This window comes from Pseudophryne corroboree, chromosome 4 (assembly GCF_028390025.1).
Source record: "Pseudophryne corroboree isolate aPseCor3 chromosome 4, aPseCor3.hap2, whole genome shotgun sequence".
Classification (NCBI taxonomy): Eukaryota; Metazoa; Chordata; class Amphibia; order Anura; family Myobatrachidae; genus Pseudophryne; species Pseudophryne corroboree.
The window spans coordinates 713,897,048-713,917,823 of NC_086447.1; the positions used below are offsets into that span (position 1 = coordinate 713,897,048).

General features: G+C 48.6%; 1 protein-coding gene across 2 annotated transcripts in view; it reads right to left on the reverse strand.

Moving 5' to 3' along the window:
- GPATCH11 (G-patch domain containing 11) overlaps window positions 1-20,776 on the reverse strand; it is a 253,848-nt gene that overhangs the window by 141,893 nt on the left and 91,179 nt on the right. For both annotated transcript variants that reach the window (XM_063917973.1, XM_063917974.1), the window contains exon 3: window positions 19,120-19,161. In XM_063917973.1, the coding sequence (XP_063774043.1) occupies window positions 19,120-19,161 (42 nt within the window). The remainder of the gene's footprint in view (window positions 1-19,119; window positions 19,162-20,776) is intronic.

Below are 20,776 nucleotides of genomic sequence, written 5' to 3' on the forward strand. Positions count from 1 at the left end.
AATGCGCGCCCCCGTGCATTTACCCGTGTTTTTTGAGCTAGTGGAAAAGGGGTAAAAGGAAGGATTTTGAATCCCGGGTAAGACTCATACCAGCCACACCAATCACACCGTATAACTCGTGATACTACACCCAGTTAACAGTATGAAATATAACTGAGCCTCTCAACAGATGGCTCAACAATAACCCTTAGTTAGGCAATAACTACATACAAGTATTGCAGACAATCCGCACTTGGGATGGGCGCCCAGCATCCACTACGAGAAATAGATTTACCGGTGAGTAAATTCTTATTTTCGCTGACGTCCTAGTGGATGCTGGGTACTCCGTAAGGACCATGGGGATTATACCAAAGCTCCCAAACGGGCGGGAGAGTGCGGATGACTCTGCAGCACCGAATGAGAGAACTCAAGGTCCTCCTCAGCCAGGGTATCAATTTTGTAGAATTTAGCAAACGTGTTTGCCCCTGACCAAGTTGCAGCTCGGCAAAATTGTAAAGCCGAGACCCCTCGGGCAGCCGCCCAAGATGAGCCCACTTTCCTCGTGGAATGGGCTTTTACTGATTTAGGATGCGGCAATCCAGCCGCAGTATGCTCCAGCTGAATTGTGCTACAAATTCAGCGAGCAATAGTCTGCTTAGAAGCAGGAGCACCTATTTTGTTGGGTGCCTACAGGATAAAAAGCGAGTCAGTTTTCCTGACTCCAGCCGTCCTGGAAATATAAATTTTTAAGGCCCTGACTACGTCCAGTAACTTGGAATCTTCCAAGTCCCTAGTAGCCGCAGGCACTACAATAGGTTGGTTCAAGTGAAAAGCTGACACCACCTTAGGGAGAAACTGGGGACGAGTCCTCAATTCTGCCCTATCCATATGGAAAATCAGATAAGGGCTTTTACATGACAAAGCCGCCAATTCTGACACACGCCTGGCCGAAGCCAAGGCCAATAACATGACCACTTTCCACGTGAGATATTTCAAATCCACAGTTTTAAGTGGCTCAAACCAATGTGATTTTAAGAAACTCAACACCACGTTGAGATCCCAAGGTGCCACAGGAGGCTAAATATGTAGCACTCCCTTTACAAATGTCTGAACTCCAGGCAGTGAAGCCAGTTCTTCCTGGAAGAAAATCGACAGAGCCGAAATCTGGACCTTAATGGAACCCAATTTTAGGCCCATAGTCACCTTTGACTGTAGGAAGTGCAGAAAACGACCCAGCTGAAATTCCTCTGTTGGGGCCTTCCTGGCCTCACACCACACAACATATTTTCGCCAAATACGGTGATAATGGTTTGCGGTTACTTCTTTCCTGGCTTTTATCAGCGTAGGAATGACTTCTTCCGGAATGCCCTTTTCCTTTAGGATACGGAATTCAACCGCCATGCCGTCAAACGCAGCCACGGTAAGTCTTGGAACAGACAGGGCCCCTGCTGTAGCAGATCCTGTCTGAGCGGTAGAGGCCATGGGTCCTCTGATATCATTTCTTGAAGTTCTGGGTACCAAGCTCTTCTTGGCCCATCCGGTACCACGAGTATCGTTCTTACTCCTCGTTTTCTTATTGTTCTCAGTACCTTTGGTATGAGAGGCAGAGGAGGGAATACATAAACCGACTGGTACACCCACGGTGTCACTAGAGCGTCCACAGCTATTGCCCGAGGGTCCCTTGACCTGGCGCAATATCTAGTTTTTTGTTTAGGCGGGACGCCATCATGTCCACCTGTGGCCTTTCCCAACGGTTTACCAACAGTTGGAAGACTTCTGGATGAAGTCCCCACTCTCCCGGGTGTAGGTCGTGTCTGCTGAGGAAGTCTGCTTCCCAGTTGTCCACTCCCAGAATGAACACTGCTGACAGTGCTAAGACGTGATTTTCCGCCCATCGGAGAATCCTTGTGGCTTCTGCCATCGCCATCCTGCTTCTTGTGCCGCCCTGTCGGTTTACATGGGCGACTGCCGTGATGTTGTCTGATTGGATCAGTACCGGCTGGTTTTGAAGCAGAGGCCTTGCCAGACTTAGGGCATTGTAAATGGCCCTCAGTTCCAGAATATTTATGTGTAGGGACGACTCCTGACTTGACCAAAGTCCTTGGAAATTTCTTCCCTGTGTGACTGCCCCCCAGCCTCGAAGGCTGGCATCCGTGGTTACCAGGACCCAGTCCTGTATGCCGAATCTGCGGCCCTCTTGAAGATGAGCACTCTGCAGCCACCACAGTAGAGATACCCTGGTCCTTGGAGACAAGGTTATCAGCCGATGCATCTGAAGATGCGATCCCGACCACTTGTCCAAGAGGTCCCACTGAAAGGTTCTTGCATGGAACCTGCCGAATGGAATTTTGCTTCGTAAGAAGCTACCATTTTTCCCAGGACTCGTGTGCAGTGATACACCGATACCTGTTTTGGTTTCAGGAGGTCTCTGACTATAGATGACAGCTCCTTGGCTTTCTCCTGCGGGAGAAACACTTTTTTCTGTTCTGTGTCCAGAACCATCCCCAGGAACAGTAAGCGTGTGGTAGGAATCAGCTGTGACTTTGGAATGTATAGAATCCATCCGTGCTGTTGTAGCACTTCCCGAGATAGTGCTACTCCGACCAACAACTGCTCCTTGGACCTCGCCTTTATAAGGAGATCATCCAAGTACGGGATAATTAAAACTCCCTTTTTTCGAAGGAGTATCATCATTTCTGCCATTACCTTGGTAAAGACCCTCGGTGCCGTGGACAGTCCAAACGGCAGTGTTTGGAATTGGTAATGGCAATCCTGTACCACAAATCTGAGGTACTCCTGGTGAGGATGGTAAATGGGGACATGTAGGTAAGCATCCTTGATGTCCAGGGATACCATGTAATCCCCCTCCTCCAGGCTTGCAATAACCGCCCTGAGCGATTCCATCTTGAACTTGAATTTTTTTATGTATGTGTTCAAGGATTTCAAATTTAAAATGGGTCTCACCGAACCGTCCGGTTTCGGTACCACAAACAGTGTGGAATAGTAACCCTGTCCTTGTTGAAGTAGGGGCACCTTGACTATCACCTGCTGGTAATACAGCTTGTGAATTGCCTCTAGCACAGCCTCCCTGCCTGAGGGAGTTGTCGGCAAGGCAGATTTGAGGAAACGGCGGGGGGGGGGGAAGACGCCTCGAATTCCAGCTTGTACCCCTGAGATACTACTTGAAGGATCCAGGGATCCACCTGTGAGCGAGCCCACTGATCGCTGAAATTTCTGAGGCGGCCCCCCACCGTTCCTGGCTACGCCTGTGGAGCCCCCGCGTCATGCGGTGGACTCAGAGGAAGCGGGGGAAGAATTTTGATTCTGGGAACTGGCTGACTGGTGCAGCTTTTTCCCTCTTCCCTCGTCTCTGTGCAGAAAGGAAGCGCCTTTGACCCACTTGCTTTTCTGAAGCCGAAAGGACTGTACCTGATAATACAGTGCCTTCTTAGGCTGTGAGGAAACCTGAGGTAAAAAATTTTCTTCCCAGCTGTTGCTGTGGATACGAGGTCCCAGAGACCATCCCCAAACAATTCCTCACCCTTATAAGGCTCTATGTGCCTTTTAAAGTCAGCATCACCTGTCCAGTGTTGGGTCTCTAATACCCTCCTGACAGAATGGACATTGCATTAATTCTGGATGCCAGCCGGCAAAATATCCCTCTGTGCATCCCTCATATATAAGACGACGTCTTATGTTCGCAAAATAGTATCCCTGTTTGACAGGGTTACAGACCACGCTGCAGCAGCACTATCTGCAGGTCTCAGTCTAGTACCTGAGTGTGTAAATACAGACTTCAGGATAGCCTCCTGCTTTTTATCAGCAGGTACCTTCAAAGTGGCCGTATCCTAAGACGGCAGTGCCACCTTTTTTGACAAACGTGTGAGCGCCTTATCCACCCTAGGGGATATCTCCCAGCGTAACTTATCCTCTGGCGGGAAAGGGTACGCCATCAGTAACTTTTTAGAAATTACCAGTTTCTTATCAGGGGAACCCACGCTTTTTCACACTTCATTCACTCATTTGATGGGGGAACAAAACACTGCCTGCTTTTTCTCCCCAAACATAAAACCCTTTTTTAGTGGTACTTGGGTTAATGTCAGAAATGTGTAACACATTTTTTATTGCCGGGATCATGTAACGGATGTTCCTAGTGGATTGTGTATATGTCTCAACCTCGTCGACACTGGAGTCAGACTCCGTGTCGACATCTGTGTCTGCCATCTGAGGGAGCGGGCGTTTTTGAGCCCCTGATGGCTTTTGAGACGCCTGGGCAGGCGCGGGCTGAGAAGCCAGTTGTCCCATAGCTGTTACGTCATCCAGCCTTTTATGTAAGGAGTTGACACTGTCGGTTTATACCTTCCACCTATCCATCCACTCTGGTGTCGGCCCCACAGGGGGCGACATCACATTTATCGGCATCTGCTCTGCCATCACATAAGCCTCCTCATCAAACGTGTCGACACAGCCGTACCGACACACCGCACACACACACAGGGAATGCTCTGACTGAGGACAGGACCCCACACAGCCCTTTGGGGAGACAGAGAGAGAGTATGCCAGCACACACCAGAGCGCTATATAATTTTGGGATTAACACTATATTGAGTGAATTTTTCCCAATAGCTGCTTGTATATACAATATTGCGCCTAAATTTTGTGCCCCCCCTCTCTTTTTAACCCTTTGAGCCTGAAAACTACAGGGGAGAGCCTGGGGAGCTGTCTTCCAGCTGCACTGTGAAGAGAAAATGGCGCCAGTGTGCTGAGGGAGAAGCCTCGCCCCTTTTTCAACTGACTTTCTCCCGCTTTTTCTGGAATACTGGCAGGGGTAATTTTACATCTATATAGTCTCTAGGACTATATATGATGTAGATTTGCCAGCCAAGGTGTCATATATTGCCCTCAGGGCGCCCCCCCCAGAGCCCTGCACCCTCAGTGACCGGAGTGTGAAGTGTGCATGAGGAGCAATGGCGCACAGCTGCAGTGCTGTGCGCTACCTTGGTGAAGACCGAAGTCTTCTGCCGCCGATTTTCCGGACCTCTTCTTGCTTCTGGCTCTGTAAGGGGGACGGCGGCGCGGCTCCGGGAACGAACACCAAGGCCAGTTCCATGCGGTCGATCCCTTTGGAGCTAATGGTGTCCAGTAGCCTAAGAAGCCCAAGCTAGCTGCAAGCAGGTAGGTTCGCTTCTTCTCCCCTTAGTCCCTCGATGCAGTGAGCCTGTTGCCAGCAGGTCTCACTGTAAAATAAAAAACCTAAAATAAACTTTCTTTCTAGGAGCTCAGGAGAGCCCCTAGTGTGCATCCAGCTCGGCCGGGCACAGAAATCTAACTGAGGTCTGGAGGAGGGTCATAGTGGGAGGAGCCAGTGCACACCAGATAGTACCTAATCTTTCTTTTAGAGTGCCCAGTCTCATGCGGAGCCCGTCTATTCCCCATGGTCCTTACGGAGTACCCAGCATCCACTAGGACGTCCGAGAAAAAGAAAAAATATATAAGACTACATATGTATTTATCATTACAATGTAACAATATGAAATTGAGGAAAAAAAGTGGAGATAAACATAAAGGTTCCCAAACAGACCCTTTGGGGTATATTCAATTAGGGTCGGATCCATTCTGACATGCATTTGTCGGAATGGATCCGACAACCCCTATTCAATCTCATCTCAATTCGACGTTTAAAAAGTCGAATTGAGATGAGGGACCTAGAGGAGGCGAGGGGGGGGGGGGGGGGAGCCGCGGGGAGACCAGCAGGGACAGCCGCGGGCAGACGGAGGAGAGCAGTGCAACAGTAGCGCTGCAGGAGGTTGTCTCACAGCCGCCAGACCTCACGGTAGTGTCCACCCGGCTCCAGCAAGCGTGATCTCACTTGCTAGAGCCGGGTGGACGCTGCCGTGAGCGGTGCGGCTGTGAGACATCCTGCTGTAGCGCTTCTCTCCCCTGTATGCCCGCGGCTGTCCCCCATCTCTCCGCAGCCCCCCTCTCCTCCTTTGGGTCCCACATCTCAGTCTGACATTTTTTATGTCGGACTGAGATGGTCGGAAACGGGGCCAAATTCGACAGGATTTCACTCAAAAGTACGTGAATTGGCAGCTATACCGCCGATTCATGTACTATTCGACAAGTCGAATTCAACGACTTGACGAATAAAAACTGATGGGATTGAATAAGTCGAATCACTATTCGACCTTAAAAAGTTGAAAACTGTCGTCTTTTCGACAGACGGCAATTTTCGACCCAAATTGAATATACCCCTTTGACTAATGGTTACAAAATGTACAAAGACGTCAACTTGACCACTTGTCAGGTGTATCCCTATACAGGAGGGGGTAAGGTGATGTTATAGGGGAGCCCAATAGCAAAAAAAAATTAAAAATTCAGCCCAGACCTTAACATCTTATGAACATTATAAAATTAATTTGAAATGAAAAAAAAAAACTCACTTTAAGAACATCAGTGATATGGATACAGCCTCTCTATTAATCCACTAGGATTGTACTGTCTTTTAGCCGCTTCAGCAATTCGGCCTAAGAGCATGCCAGTAGTTGCTAAATAACAGTGTGGGAAAAAAAATGAGTTTTATGGTAAGAACTTACCTTTGTTAAAACTCTTTCTGCGAGGTACACTGGGCTCCACAAGGAATGGACAATGGGGGTGTAGAGTAGGATCTTGATCCGAGGCACCAACTGGCTGAAAGCTTTGACTGTTCCCAGAATGTATAGCGCCGCCACCTATATCACCCCGCCTCCCTGCACAGGATCTCAGTTTTTAGTTAACCAGTCAATGCAGTAGCAGGAAATGAGACGACAACGGTTAGTAGCCACAACACCGCATTCTCACGACAGGAGACGTGTCAGCGGCTAATGCCATACCAACCCAAAGAAGCTAAGTGCGTCAGGGTGGGCGCCTTGTGGAGCCCAGTGTACCTCACAGAAAGAGTTTTAACAAAGGTAAGTTCTTACCATAAAACTCGCTTTCTGCTGCGGGGTATACTGGGCTCCACAAGGAATGGACAATGGGGATGTCCTAAAGCAGTTCCTTATGGGAGGGGACGCACTGTAGCGGGCACAAGAACCCGGCGTCCAAAGGAAGCATCCTGGGAAGCGGCAGTATCGAAGGCATAGAACCTTATGAACGTGTTCACAGAGGACCACGTAGACGCCTTGCACAATTGTTCAAGGGTCGCACCACATTGGGCCGCCCAAGAAGGTCCAACAGACCGAGTAGAATGGGCCGAAATGTGAGCAGAAGCTGACAGACCAGCCCTCACATAAGCATGTGCAATCACCATTCTAATCCATCTGGCCAAAGTTTGCTTGTGAGCAGGACAGCCACGTTTGTGAAACCCAAACAGTAAAAAGAGAGAATCAGATTTCCTAATAGGAGAAATTCTCTTCACATAGATACGGAGAGCCCGTACCACATCCAAAGACCTCTCTTTGGGAGACAGATCAGGAGAAACAAGTGCCGGAACTACAATCTCCTTATTAAGGTGGAACGAAGAAACCACCTTCGGTAGATAGCCGGGACGAGTCCTAAGAACCGCCCGATCACGGTGAAATATCAGATATGGGGAACTACAGGACAAGGCACCCAAATCCGACACTCTTCTAGCTGAAGCAATAGCCAGCAGAAACACCACCTTAAGGGAAAGCCACTTAAGGTCAGCTGAACCAAGAGGTTCAAACGGAGACTCTTGTAACGCCTCCAAAACCACCGACAAGTCCCAAGGAGCCACAGGCGGGACATAGGGAGGTTGGCTATGCAACGCGCCCTGAGTAAAGGAATGCACATCAGGTAAGGTCGCAATCTTCCTCTGAAACCACACCGACAAGGCAGATATTTGAACCTTGAGGGAGGCCAGACGCAGGCCTAAGTCCAGGCCCTGCTGAAGAAAAGCCAACAACTTGGCTATACTAAACTTGGAAGCGTCATAATCGCTAGATGCGCACCAAACAAAGTAAGAATGCCAGACCCTATAGTAAATCCGAGCCGAAGCCAGTTTCCGGGCCCGCAACATAGTTTGAATGACCACCTCAGTAAACCCTCTAGCCCTTAAGACGGAAGCTTCAAGAGCCACGCCGTCAAAGACAGCCGGGCTAGGTCCTGGTAGACACAGCGGCCCTGAACGAGGAGGTCTGGGCGTTAGGGAAGTAGAATTGAACGCTCTGACGATAGGCCTTGCAGGTCTGAGAACCAGTGCCGTCTGGGCCACGCTGGAGCTATGAGAAGCAGATTTCCTTTTTCTTGCTTGAACTTCCGAATTACCCTGGGCAGGAGTGACACCGGAGGGAACACGTACGGCAGCCGAAACCTCCACGGTACCACCAGCGCATCCACGAATGCTGCTTGAGGATCCCTTGTCCTTGCTCCGAAGACCGAAACCTTGTGACTGTGTCGAGACGCCATCAGATCTACGTATGGAAGGCCCCACCTTTCCACTAGGAGTTGAAACACTTCTGGATGGAGGCCCCACTCACCGGCATGCACGTCCTGACGACTGAGAAAGTCCGCTTCCCAATTCAGGACTCCCGGAATGAATATTGCCGATATGGCCGGTTGATGGCGTTCTGCCCACTGTAGAATCGGTGATACTTCCTTCATTGCTAGGCGGCTTTGAGTACCGCCTTGATGATTTATGTTGCCACTGTGGTGGCGTTGTCCGACTGTACTTGAACAGGACGGTTCTAAATTAAATACTGGGCCAGGTTCAAGGCGTTGAAGACCGCCCGCAACTCCAGAATATTGATCGAGAGGAGGGACTCCTCCTTGGTCCACCGCCCCTGAAGGGAGTGTTGCTACAGCACCGCGCCCCAACCTCTTAGACTGGCATCTGTCGTCAACAGGACCCAGTCGGAAATCCAGAACGGACGGCCCCTGCACAGTTGTTTGTCCCGGAGCCACCAGAGCAGCGACAGACGGACCTCCGGAGTCAATGAGATCATTTGAGACCTGATCGGTGAGGCAGGCCGTCCCATTTGGCTAGAATCAGCCTCTGGAGAGGGCGAGAGTGAAATTGAGCGTACTCCACCATGTCGAATCCTGACACCATGAGGCCCAGCATCTGCATAGCCGAATGTATCGACACTTGCGGACGAGATAGGAAGCAACGAATCCTGTCCTGAAGTTTCAGGACTTTCTCCTGAGACAGGAACAACCGCTGGTTGTGAGTGTCCAATAGTGCTCCCAGATGCACCATGCTCTGAGCAGGGATCAGGGATGACTTCTTCCAGTTGATGAGCCACCCGTGGGCTTGCAGAAACTGGACCGTCACATCTAGATGATGCAGGAGAAGTTCTGGGGAATTTGCCAGGATTAAGAAGTCGTCCAAATACGACAGTATCCTGACCCCTTGACAGCGGAGTACCACCGCCATGACTTTTGTGAAGACTCGCAGAGCCGTTGTTAAACCAAAAGGTTACGCCCAAAACAGGTAATGGCAGTTGCCAATCGCAAATCTCAGGTATTGCTGCTGAGACACTGCTATAGGAATATGCAGGTAAGCATCCTGTATATCCAGGGAGACCATGAAGTCCCCAGGTTCCAAGGCCAGAACTATAGAGCGAAGGGTTTCCATCCAGAACTTGGAAACCTTCACAAACTTGTTCAATGCCTTGAGGTTGAGAATGGGCCGGGAGGACCCATTCGGTTTCGGGGCTAGAAACAGCGGAGAATAGTACCCCTGGCCCCTCTGTGCAAGAGGCACCTGTACTACGACTCCTTTATCCAGGAGGGTGTGTACCACCAAATGTAGAGTGTTTGCCTTTGTCTTGTCCAACGGGACATCTGTCTGGCAAAATCGATGAGGGGGTCGGTTTTTGAAGGCTATGGCGTAACCTCGAGTGACGACTTCCCGCACCCAGGCATCTGAAGTGGTCTTCAACCATTCCTGGGTATACCCTAGAAGCCGGCCCCCCACCCTGGGATCCCCCAGAGGGAGGCCCGCCCCGTCATGCGGCAGGCTTATCTGTCTTGGAAGCTGGCTGACGGGCCGCCCAGGCTCTTTTGGGCTTAGGCTTAACAGGTTTAGGAAGTGCGGGCCTGCTTGTTGTACGCCTGACCTTTTGCTTTACCTGAAGGACGAAAGGGGCGAAAGGAAGTACCTTTAGCCTTCGACACAGAAGGAGCGGTACTTGGCAGACAGGCAGTTTTGGCAGTAGCCAAGTCAGCCACAATCTTATTTAAATCTTCCCCAACAGAATATCTCCCTTAAAAGGGAGTACCTCCAGGGTTTTTCTAGAGTCCAGATCCACAGACCAGGATCTCAGCCACATTATCCGGCGAGCCAGGACTGACGAAGTAGAGGCCTTGGCTGCCAGGATACCGGCATCAGAAGCCGCCTCTTTAATATAACAAGAAGCTGTGACAATATAAGACAAGCATTGTCTAGTATGGTCAGAGGAGATTTCAGCATCTAACTCCAAGGCCCATGCTTCAATGGCCTCTGCAGCCCAAGTAGCTGCAATAGTGGGCCTTTGTGCAGCACCCGTGAGGGTGTAAATCGCTTTCAGACAACCCTCCACGCTTTTATCCGTAGGATCTTTTAGAGACGTGACGGTGGTGACCGGTAGAGCTGAGGAAACCACCATCCTAGCCACATGTGAGTCCACTGGAGGAGGCGTTTCCCAATTCTTAGACAGCTCCGGCGCGAGGGGATAGCGAGCCAGCATCTTCTTTTGAGGCACAAACTTCGTACCCGAGTTTTCCCAGAGTTCCTGACGTATATTAATTAGGTGGTCAGAGTAAAGGTAAAACAAGAGGTAAAACTTGTTTAATCACCTTCTGACGCTTGAACCTATCTGGTTTCTTAGGAGGAACGGATGGCTCGGGATCATCCGTAATCTGTAAAATTAACGTAATAGCCTCCAAAAGATCAGGAACATCCACATGTGAACCACCCTCCCCATCAGCCGTATCTGAGTCAGAACCTGTGGGGTCAGTGTAAGTGCCGTCTTCATCTGACGAGGTGTCAGTGACAGCAGTGGATTGTGAGGAGACAAGCGCTCGCTTAGAGGACCACTTGGACGTAGGCGAGCGACGGTCAGACTTTTTAGTAGACAGGGACTGGTTCAACTTCTTTATTTGAGCAGATAAATCATCCGCCAACGGCGGGTTAGCTGCCGGGACCACAAACGGTTGCACCGGCATTGGGGGTCCCATAGGGGGTGTTAGTTTATGAACTAGCGTATGCAGAAGCGTGGAAAAATCGGCCCACGGCGGGTCATTATTTGCCCCCGTTGCCACCGTCCCACTGGGGGGCAAAGAGTCCCCAGAACCAGAGCCCAAAGCTGCTATATTCTCATCATAGGTATCTGTGGCTTCAGCAACACCGGCAGTGTGTTCAGCCCCAGAACAGTTACCCTCAGAAGCAGACATGATATAACTTGCAGTATCAGGTAACACAGTACAATTTTTCAGCAGCACAATACCCCTAGCCCAAACCCCTGCACAGTGTAGTCAGCACCAGCAGAGATAAAGGAGAGATATGGTGACTAAATCACAGAGAAAAATACGTAATACAGTATATCTTTGTGAAAATCCTATATTAGATAAAACCTGACGCACCAAGCCCCCTCAGGTTATAGAATATAGGGATAGCAGGTTGAGTTAAAGACACGAAATGGACACCACTCAGCTATCAAATGCACACACAAATAGTCACATTCTGTACAATGCAGAGGTTATTACTAACAATAATACTGCACTGGACTAGCACACAGCTATATAACAATAGATATAACAGTACACAGTAAGAACTGGATGTATATCACAGGGTAATTGTACTAGGAAACCCTGACTAAGTGCACTCTTTCTTACTAACACTGACTAAAAAAGGCAGGTAGAATACTTAAGTGTCTTGTAAAGTCACAGCACTGACAACCAGGCGGCTTTACATAGGAGGATTTGCCCAAGAATTCCCAGGAATAGTGAGCTGAGGGATAATGGCGCCGCAGACACTGCCAGGGAGTGAGGGAGAGACAGATATGCAGCTCCAGGGCAGGAACATTTGCAGAAAATGGCGCCCTGGGGCTGGGGCTTCAGGTCCAAGCTCTATCCCCCTGCTGGCAAACCCACCGGGTACTGTGGGCTCTAATAAAGCGGTTTATAGAGAAAACATGACCTGTCCCATACCCTGGTGATCTAGTGGGATCGCCTGTACTGCCACAGTGTCCACCGCCAGCGCGCGCCCACTGACCGCGCCGTATGGCGATAAAGACCGGGTCCCGCAAGCGGGACCCACTTACCACCTCCCGAAGCGCGGCCACGCGATCCCGGAAAGCCTCTGTCATGTGTGCCTGACAAGAAGAAAACCGGAGCCTCCTGCTGTAGTTACCCGGCAACCAGGGCTCGGGAGTGTACAGCGCCGCTGGGGAGAGCCGGAGCTGTAGCAGTGAATGTCCACTGACATGTAACACTGCTGCTGCCCTAGAAGTCTTCACTTTTTTCCGCAGAAAAAAAGCTCTTCTTAGGGCTGCCTGGAGCAGGCCCTCTGTTAAGTGCCTGCTACTGCAGCACCATCTACAAAACGGAGATCCTGTGCAGGGAGGCGGGGTTATAGAGGAGGCGGCGCTATGCATTATGGGAACATTATGATTAAAATAATATAGTACCAATCCCTTTTTAAAATCACAGTGCCCTAGAGCACAGGTTCTCAAACTCGGTCCTCAGGACCCCACACGGTCCATATTTTGCAGGTCATCTGTAGATTTTTAAGATGTGACAGTTGGGGATACACAGTGCAGCTGCAGGGTAACATGGAAAACGTGAACCGTGTGGGGTCCTGAGGACTGAGTTTGAGAACCACTGCCCTAGAGTATCAGACTTTTTTTTTTTTTTTTTTTTTTTAACAGCACCCCTAGGCCAACAGTTTCTAATTGAGAAATTCTGAAAAAAATATTAAATTAAGAAAATTGTGTTTATATGTCATCCTTATGATCAATTGTGTGGTGAGGAAAATGATTCACTTCTGTTTGTCCACATATTTTATGATTGGCAGCGACCAGCACTGATTTTGTCTTTTACATTGATGGAAATAATAAGATTTTACTTACCGATAAATCTATTTCTCGTAGTCCGTAGTGGATGCTGGTACTCCGTCAGGACCATGGGGATTAGCGGCTCCGCAGGAGACAGGGCACAAAAATAAAAGCTTTAGGACTACCTGGTGTGCACTGGCTCCTCCCCCTATGACCCTCCTCCAAGCCTCAGTTAGGATACTGTGCCCGGACGAGCGTACACAATAAGGAAGGATTTTGAATCCCGGGTAAGACTCATACCAGCCACACCAATCACACCGTACAACTTGTGATCTGAACCCAGTTAACAGTATGACAAACGTAGGAGCCTCTGAACAGACGGCTCACAACAATAACAACCCGATTTTTTTGTAACAATAACTATGTACAAGTATTGCAGACAATCCGCACTTGGGATGGGCGCCCAGCATCCACTACGGACTACGAGAAATAGATTTATCGGTAAGTAAAATCTTATTTTCTCTGACGTCCTAGTGGATGCTGGGACTCCGTCAGGACCATGGGGATTATACCAAAGCTCCCAAACGGGCGGGAGAGTGCGGATGACTCTGCAGCACCGAATGAGAGAACTCCAGGTCCTCTTTAGCCAGGGTATCAAATTTGTAGAATTTTACAAACGTGTTCTCCCCCGACCACGTAGCTGCTCGGCAGAGTTGTAATGCCGAGACCCCTCGGGCAGCCGCCCAAGATGAGCCCACCTTCCTTGTGGAATGGGCCTTGATAGATTTAGGCTATGGCAGGCCTGCCACAGAATGTGCAAGTTGAATTGTGCTACAAATCCAACGAGCAATCGTCTGCTTAGAAGCAGGAGCACCCAGCTTGTTGGGTGCATACAGTATAAACAGCGAGTCAGATTTTCTGACTCCAGCCGTCCTTGAAATATATATTTTCAATGCCCTGACAACGTCCAGCAACTTGGAATCCTCCAAATCGCTAGTAGCCGCAGGCACCACAATAGGCTGGTTCAGGTGAAACGCTGAAACCACCTTAGGCAGAAACTGAGGACGCGTCCGCAGTTCTGCCCTGTCCGAATGGAAAATCAGATATGGGCTTTTATACGATAAAGCCGCCAATTCTGACACTCTCCTGGCTGAAGCCAGGGCCAGTAGCATGGTTACTTTCCATGTAAGATATTTCAAATCCACCGATTTGAGTGGCTCAAACCAATGGGATTTGAGAAAATCCAAAACTACATTAAGATCCCACGGAGCCACTGGGGGCACAACCGGGGGCTGTATATGTAGTACTCCTTTTACAAAAGTCTGGACTTCAGGAACTGAAGCCAATTCTTTCTGGAAGAAAATCGACAGGGCCGAAATTTGAACCTTAATGGACCCTAATTTGAGGCCCATAGACAATCCTGTTTGCAGGAAATGTAGGAATCGACCCAGTTGAAATTCCTCCGTCGGGGCCTTCCTGGCCTCACACCACGCAACATATTTTCTCCAAATGCGGTGATAATGTTGTGCAGTCACCTCCTTCCTGGCTTTTACCAGGGTAGGGATGACCTCTTCCGGAATGCCTTTTTCCCTTAGAATTCGGCGTTCAACCGCCATGCCGTCAAACGCAGCCGCGGTAAGTCTTGGAATAGACACGGTCCCTGCTGAAGCAGGTCCCGTCTTAGAGGTAGAGGCCACGGATCTTCCGTGAGCATCTCCTGAAGTTCCGGGTACCAAGTTCTTCTTGGCCAATCCAGAGCCACGAGTATCGTTCTTACTCCCCTTTGCCGTATAATTCTCAGTACTTTTGGTATGAGAGGCAGAGGAGGAAACACATACACTGACTGGAACACCCACGGTGTTACCAGAGCGTCCACAGCTATTGCCTGAGGGTCTCTTGACCTGGCGCAATACCTGTCCAGTTTTTTGTTGAGGCGGGACGCCATCATATCCACCTTTGGTTTTTCCCAACGGTTCACAATCATGTGGAAGACTTCTGGATGAAGTCCCCACTCTCCCGGGTGTAGATCGTGTCTGCTGAGGAAGTCCGCTTCCCAGTTGTCCACTCCCGGAATGAACACTGCTGACAGTGCTATCACATGATCTTCCGCCCAGCGAAGAATCTTTGCAGCTTCTGCCATTGCCCTCCTGCTTCTTGTGCCGCCCTGTCTGTTTACGTGGGCGACTGCCGTGATGTTGTCCGACTGGATCAACACCGGCTGACCCTGAAGCAGGGGTTTTGCCAGGCTTAGAGCATTGTAAATCGCTCTTAGCTCCAGTATATTTATGTGAAGAGACATCTCCAGGCTTGACCACACTCCCTGGAAGTTTCTTCCCTGTGTGACCGCTCCCCAGCCTCTCAGACTGGCATCCGTGGTCACCAGGACCCAGTCCTGTATGCCGAATCTGCGGCCCTCTAACAGATGAGCACTCTGCAACCACCACAGAAGAGACACCCTTGTCCGTGGAGACAAAGTTATCCGCTGATGCATCTGCAGATGCGATCCGGACCATTTGTCCAGCAGATCCCACTGAAAAGTTCGTGCGTGGAATCTGACGAATGGAATCGCTTCGTAAGAAGCCACCATTTTTCCCAGGACTCTTGTGCATTGATGCACAGACACTTTTCCTGGTTTTAGGAGGTTCCTGACAAGTTCGGATAACTCCCTGGCTTTCTCCTCCGGAAGAAACACCTTTTTCTGAACCGTGTCCAGAATCATTCCCAGGAACAGCAGACGTGTCGTCGGGGTCAATTGAGATTTTGGAAAATTCAGAATCCACCCGTGCTGTTGCAGCACTACTTGGGTTAGTGCTACTACGTCCCCCAGCTGTTCTCTGGACCTTGCCCTTATCAGGAGATCGTCCAAGTAAGGGATAATTAATACGCCTTTTCTTCGCAGAAGAAACATCATTTCGGCCATTACCTTGGTAAAGACCCGAGGTGCCGTGGACAATCCAAACGGCAGCGTCTGAAACTGATGACAGTTTTGCACCACGAACCTGAGGTACCCTTGATGTGAAGGGCAAATTGGGACATGCAGGTAAGCATCCTTGATGTCCAGGGACACCATAAAGTCCCCTTCTTCCAGATTCGCTATCACTGCTCTGAGTGACTCCATCTTGAACTTGAATTTTTGTATGTACAGGTTCAAAGATTTCAGATTTAGAATAGGTCTTACCGAGCCGTCCGGCTTCGGTACCACAAATAGTGTGGAATAATACCCCTTTCCCTGTTGTAGGAGGGGTACCTTGACTATCACCTGCTGAGAATACAGCTTGTGAATGGCTTCCAATACCGTCGCCCTGTCTGAGGGAGACGTTGGCAGAGCAGACTTTAGGAACCGGCGAGGGGGAGACTTCTCGAATTCCAACCTGTAACCCTGAGATACTACCTGCAGGATCCAGGGGTCCACCTGTGAGTGAGCCCACTGTGCGCTGAAATTCTTGAGTCGACCCCCCACCGCCCCTGAGTCCGCTTGTAAAGCCCCAACGTCATGCTGAGGGCTTTGCAGAAGCCGGGGAGGGCTTCTGCTCCTGGGAGGGAGCTGCTTGGTGCACTCTCTTACCCTTTCCTTTGCCTCGGGGCAGATATGACTGTCCTTTTGCCCGCTTGTTCTTATAGGAACGAAAGGACTGCGGCTGAAAAGACGGTGTCTTTTTCTGTTGGGAGGGGACCTGAGGTAAAAAGGTGGATTTCCCGGCTGTTGCCGTGGCCACCAAATCCGATAGACCGACCCCAATTAATTCCTCCCCTTTATACGGCAATACTTCCATATGCCGTTTGGAATCCGCATCACCTGACCACTGTCGCGTCCATAAACTTCTTCTGGCAGATATGGACATCGCACTTACTCTCGATGCCAGAGTGCAAATATCCCTCTGAGCATCTCGCATATAAAGAAAAGCATCCTTTAATTGCTCTATAGTCAATAAAATACTGTCCCTATCCAGGGTATCAATATTTTCAGTCAGGGAATCCGACCAAACCACCCCAGCACTGCACATCCATGCAGAGGCGATGGCTGGTCGCAGTATAACACCAGTATGAGTGTATATACTTTTCAGGGTAGTTTCCAGCCTCCTATCAGCTGGATCCTTGAGGGCGGCCGTTTCAGGAGACGGTAACGCCACTTGTTTTGATAAGCGTGTGAGTGCCTTATCCACCCTAGGGGGTGTTTCCCAGCGCGCCCTAACCTCTGGCGGGAAAGGATATAATGCCAATAACTTCTTTGAAATTAGCAGTTTTCTATCGGGGTTAACCCACGCTTCATCACACACTTCATTCAATTCCTCTGATTCAGGAAAAACTACAGGTAGTTTTTTCAGACCCCACATAATACCCCTTTTTGTGGTACTTGCAGTATCAGAGATATGCAAAGCCTCCTTCATTGCCGTGATCATATAACGTGTGGCCCTACTGGAAAATACGTTTGTTTCTTCACCGTCGACACTAGATTCGGTGTCCGTGTCTGGGTCTGTGTCGACCGACTGAGGTAAAGGGCGTTTTACAGCCCCTGACTGTGTCTGAGACGCCTGGACAGGTACTAACTGGTTTGCCGGCCGTCTCATGTCGTCAACTGATTTTTGTAACGTGCTGACATTATCACGTAATTCCATAAACAAAGCCATCCATTCCGGTGTCGACTCCCTAGGGGGTGACATCACCATTACCGGCAATTGCTCCGCCTCCACACCAACATCGTCCTCATACATGTCGACACACACGTACCGACACACAGCAGACACACAGGGAATGCTCTTATCGAAGACAGGACCCCACTAGCCCTTTGGGGAGACAGAGGGAGAGTTTGCCAGCACACACCCAAGCGCTATAAATATATAGGAACAACCCTACAGAAGTGTTGTTTCCTTTATAGCAGCTTAATATATCAATATCGCCAAAAAAGTGCCCCCCCTCTCTGTTTTTTTACCCTGTTTCTGTAGTGCAGTGCAGGGGAGAGTCCTGGGAGCCTTCCTCGCAGCGGAGCTGTGCAGGAAAATGGCGCTGTGTGCTGAGGAGATAGGCCCCGCCCCCTATTTCGGCGGGCTCTTCTCCCGATGTTTGTGAGACCTGGCAGGGGTTAAATACATCCATATAGCCCCAGGGGCTATATGTGATGTATTTTTAGCCAGAACAAGGTATTATCATTGCTGCCCAGGGCGCCCCCCCCCAGCGCCCTGCACCCTCAGTGACCGCTGGTGTGAAGTGTGCTGACAACAATGGCGCACAGCTGCAGTGCTGTGCGCTACCTCATGAAGACTGAAAAGTCTTCTGCCGCCGGTTTCTGGACCTCTTCACTTTTCGGCATCTGCAAGGGGGTCGGCGGCGCGGCTCCGGGACCGGACTCCATGGCTGGGCCTGTGTTCGATCCCTCTGGAGCTAATGGTGTCCAGTAGCCTAAGAAGCCAATCCATCCTGCACGCAGGTGAGTTCACTTCTTCTCCCCTAAGTCCCTCGTTGCAGTGAGCCTGTTGCCAGCAGGACTCACTGAAAATAAAAAACCTAATAACTTTTTCTAAGCAGCTCTTTAGGAGAGCCACCTAGATTGCACCCTGCTCGGACGGGCACAAAAACCTAACTGAGGTTGGAGGAGGGTCATAGGGGGAGGAGCCAGTGCACACCACCTAGTCCTAAAGCTTTTATTTTTGTGCCCTGTCTCCTGCGGAGCCGCTAATCCCCATGGTCCTGACGGAGTCCCAGCATCCACTAGGACGTCAGAGAAAATTTGAATTGGTTATGGACCACCAATCCAAGGCACCCCTGCGAGTGTCCCTAGGCACCCCAGCACACAGTTTGAGAACCACTGGCTTATAAAGACTTTTCCGCTCTTAAGGTGAAATGGCTGTGACTCACAAGGAAGTCAAATAATTTACTTGAAATTACAGAATTATTTGTGATTAACTAAAGCTACACACCTAACAAATACACCTGCCTTATAAACAATTTTTTTGGACAAACATTTTAATTAATAAAACTGTATTCAAACAATATAAAAAATAAATGTTGAGCTATTTCTTTTGATTTTTCAAATCAGTTGTATTTTTATTTTTTAAAACTAATAAACCAACAGTACACAATTTCAACAGTTACACTACAGTTACCACTAAATAAAAAAAACTATGCACAAACTAGTATAAAATAAAAAGAACAGAATGAACCTTACCAGTTTTAATGTTTAGAGGAATTGGTTCAACGATACCATCACCTGCACAAAAAAATAAAAACATGTTGAGCAATATTTATTACTAGCAATATCAGACTATTTGTACAGAAGAAAATGGCACCCGGTGAGATACTTCTACTTAGAGCCATTTACAATAATGTGTTGCCCTAGGATAAGCAGATAAATAAGCTTGCAATCAGTAAAATGAGCATGGTCCAAAAATGCCTAAAATACTCTAACAATTTAAGATGACACACTGTCAAAAGCATTAAAATATAAAGATAAAAAAATGCCCAGGGCCAATCACAAAACTATTTTACTTTATTGTAGAAATGTTACATTGGGACATTAAAGAGAAAGAAGCTGGACACAATTCAGGCTGGGAATGTTACTTAAGAACTAACTGTATAATATTTACTCTGTATACGTACTATCCTATATTTGTCAAAGAGGCAGTTTTGTTCTATATGAAGTGCATTTTAAAAGATATTACTCTATAAAACTTGCAGCTTTTGGTTTTGTTTCTTAAGATTACAGTATGTTCTGTAAATACTTATTACATATACATTAGGGCTCTTGCTTAATATATTTAATGAAGCAGTAAAGTTCTTTTTATTTTTTGCCTACCAAGTTTTGTATACTTCAAGACTTAAATTTAGTTTACTGAACATTTGGAATTATTCGTAAAAACTATAGAACCAATCAGATCCAGTTGTCAGTTTTCTTTTGTGCAGGTGGGAGAAAAAATATCCATCAATGTGTTTTGGTTTCTGATATTAAACAAACATTAATCTGGTATATCAGAGAGGGTGTGGGTTGATAGACAGTGTCTAGTTAGACAGTCAATAGAGAGACACCACATGTTAGACAGACATTAGATCGACAGGATCAAAAGGACGACATGAAAATGGTCGACATAAAAAAGGTAGACACCATGTTTTTTTAAAATTTTGTGGTTTGTGCGGATAGTTTTGTCATCTGGGACCCCCAATTGAAGAAAGGCACCCCCTCGCCACAAGGTTTATAACCAACTCTATGCCGACATGGATAGAGAACATATGAAATAGTCCAAAAACACGTAAAACATTTTTAAAAAGTGTCTATCTTTTTCACGTCGACCATTTTCATGTCGACCTTTTGACCCCGTTGACTTTTTTGACCCTGTCGACCTAAAGTCTGTCTAACATATGGTGTCTATCTATTGACTGTCTAAATAGACACGATCTATCAACCGGATACCATCAGAGAATCCTTTGGGAAAGCTGTCATTTTTCAAACAGATGTAAGGGCTTACTTTTTTGAATTTCTCTGCTAAATTGATGTTAATTAGCAATCTTTTTTGCTGCAAGAAGAAAATCTATTTCTGAGAAATTTATTAGTTCAATAGCGGAGACCACTATACAGATAGGATCCAGTTTCAAGTGACCGATGCGGGAATCCTGACACCATTCAGGAGAATGGTGCTGGAACACAGACAGCCGACATCCCGAAGGGGAGTATCGGAGTGTGTGTGTGTGTGTGTGTGTGTGTGTGTGTGGGGGGGGGGGTTAGGCACTAGAGGAGGGTTATGGTTAGCAGACACCCCCGGAGGGATAGCCGACACCCCTGGAGGGTTTGGGTAGGGGAGAGGAGTACAATACTTATCCCCGTCCGGAGT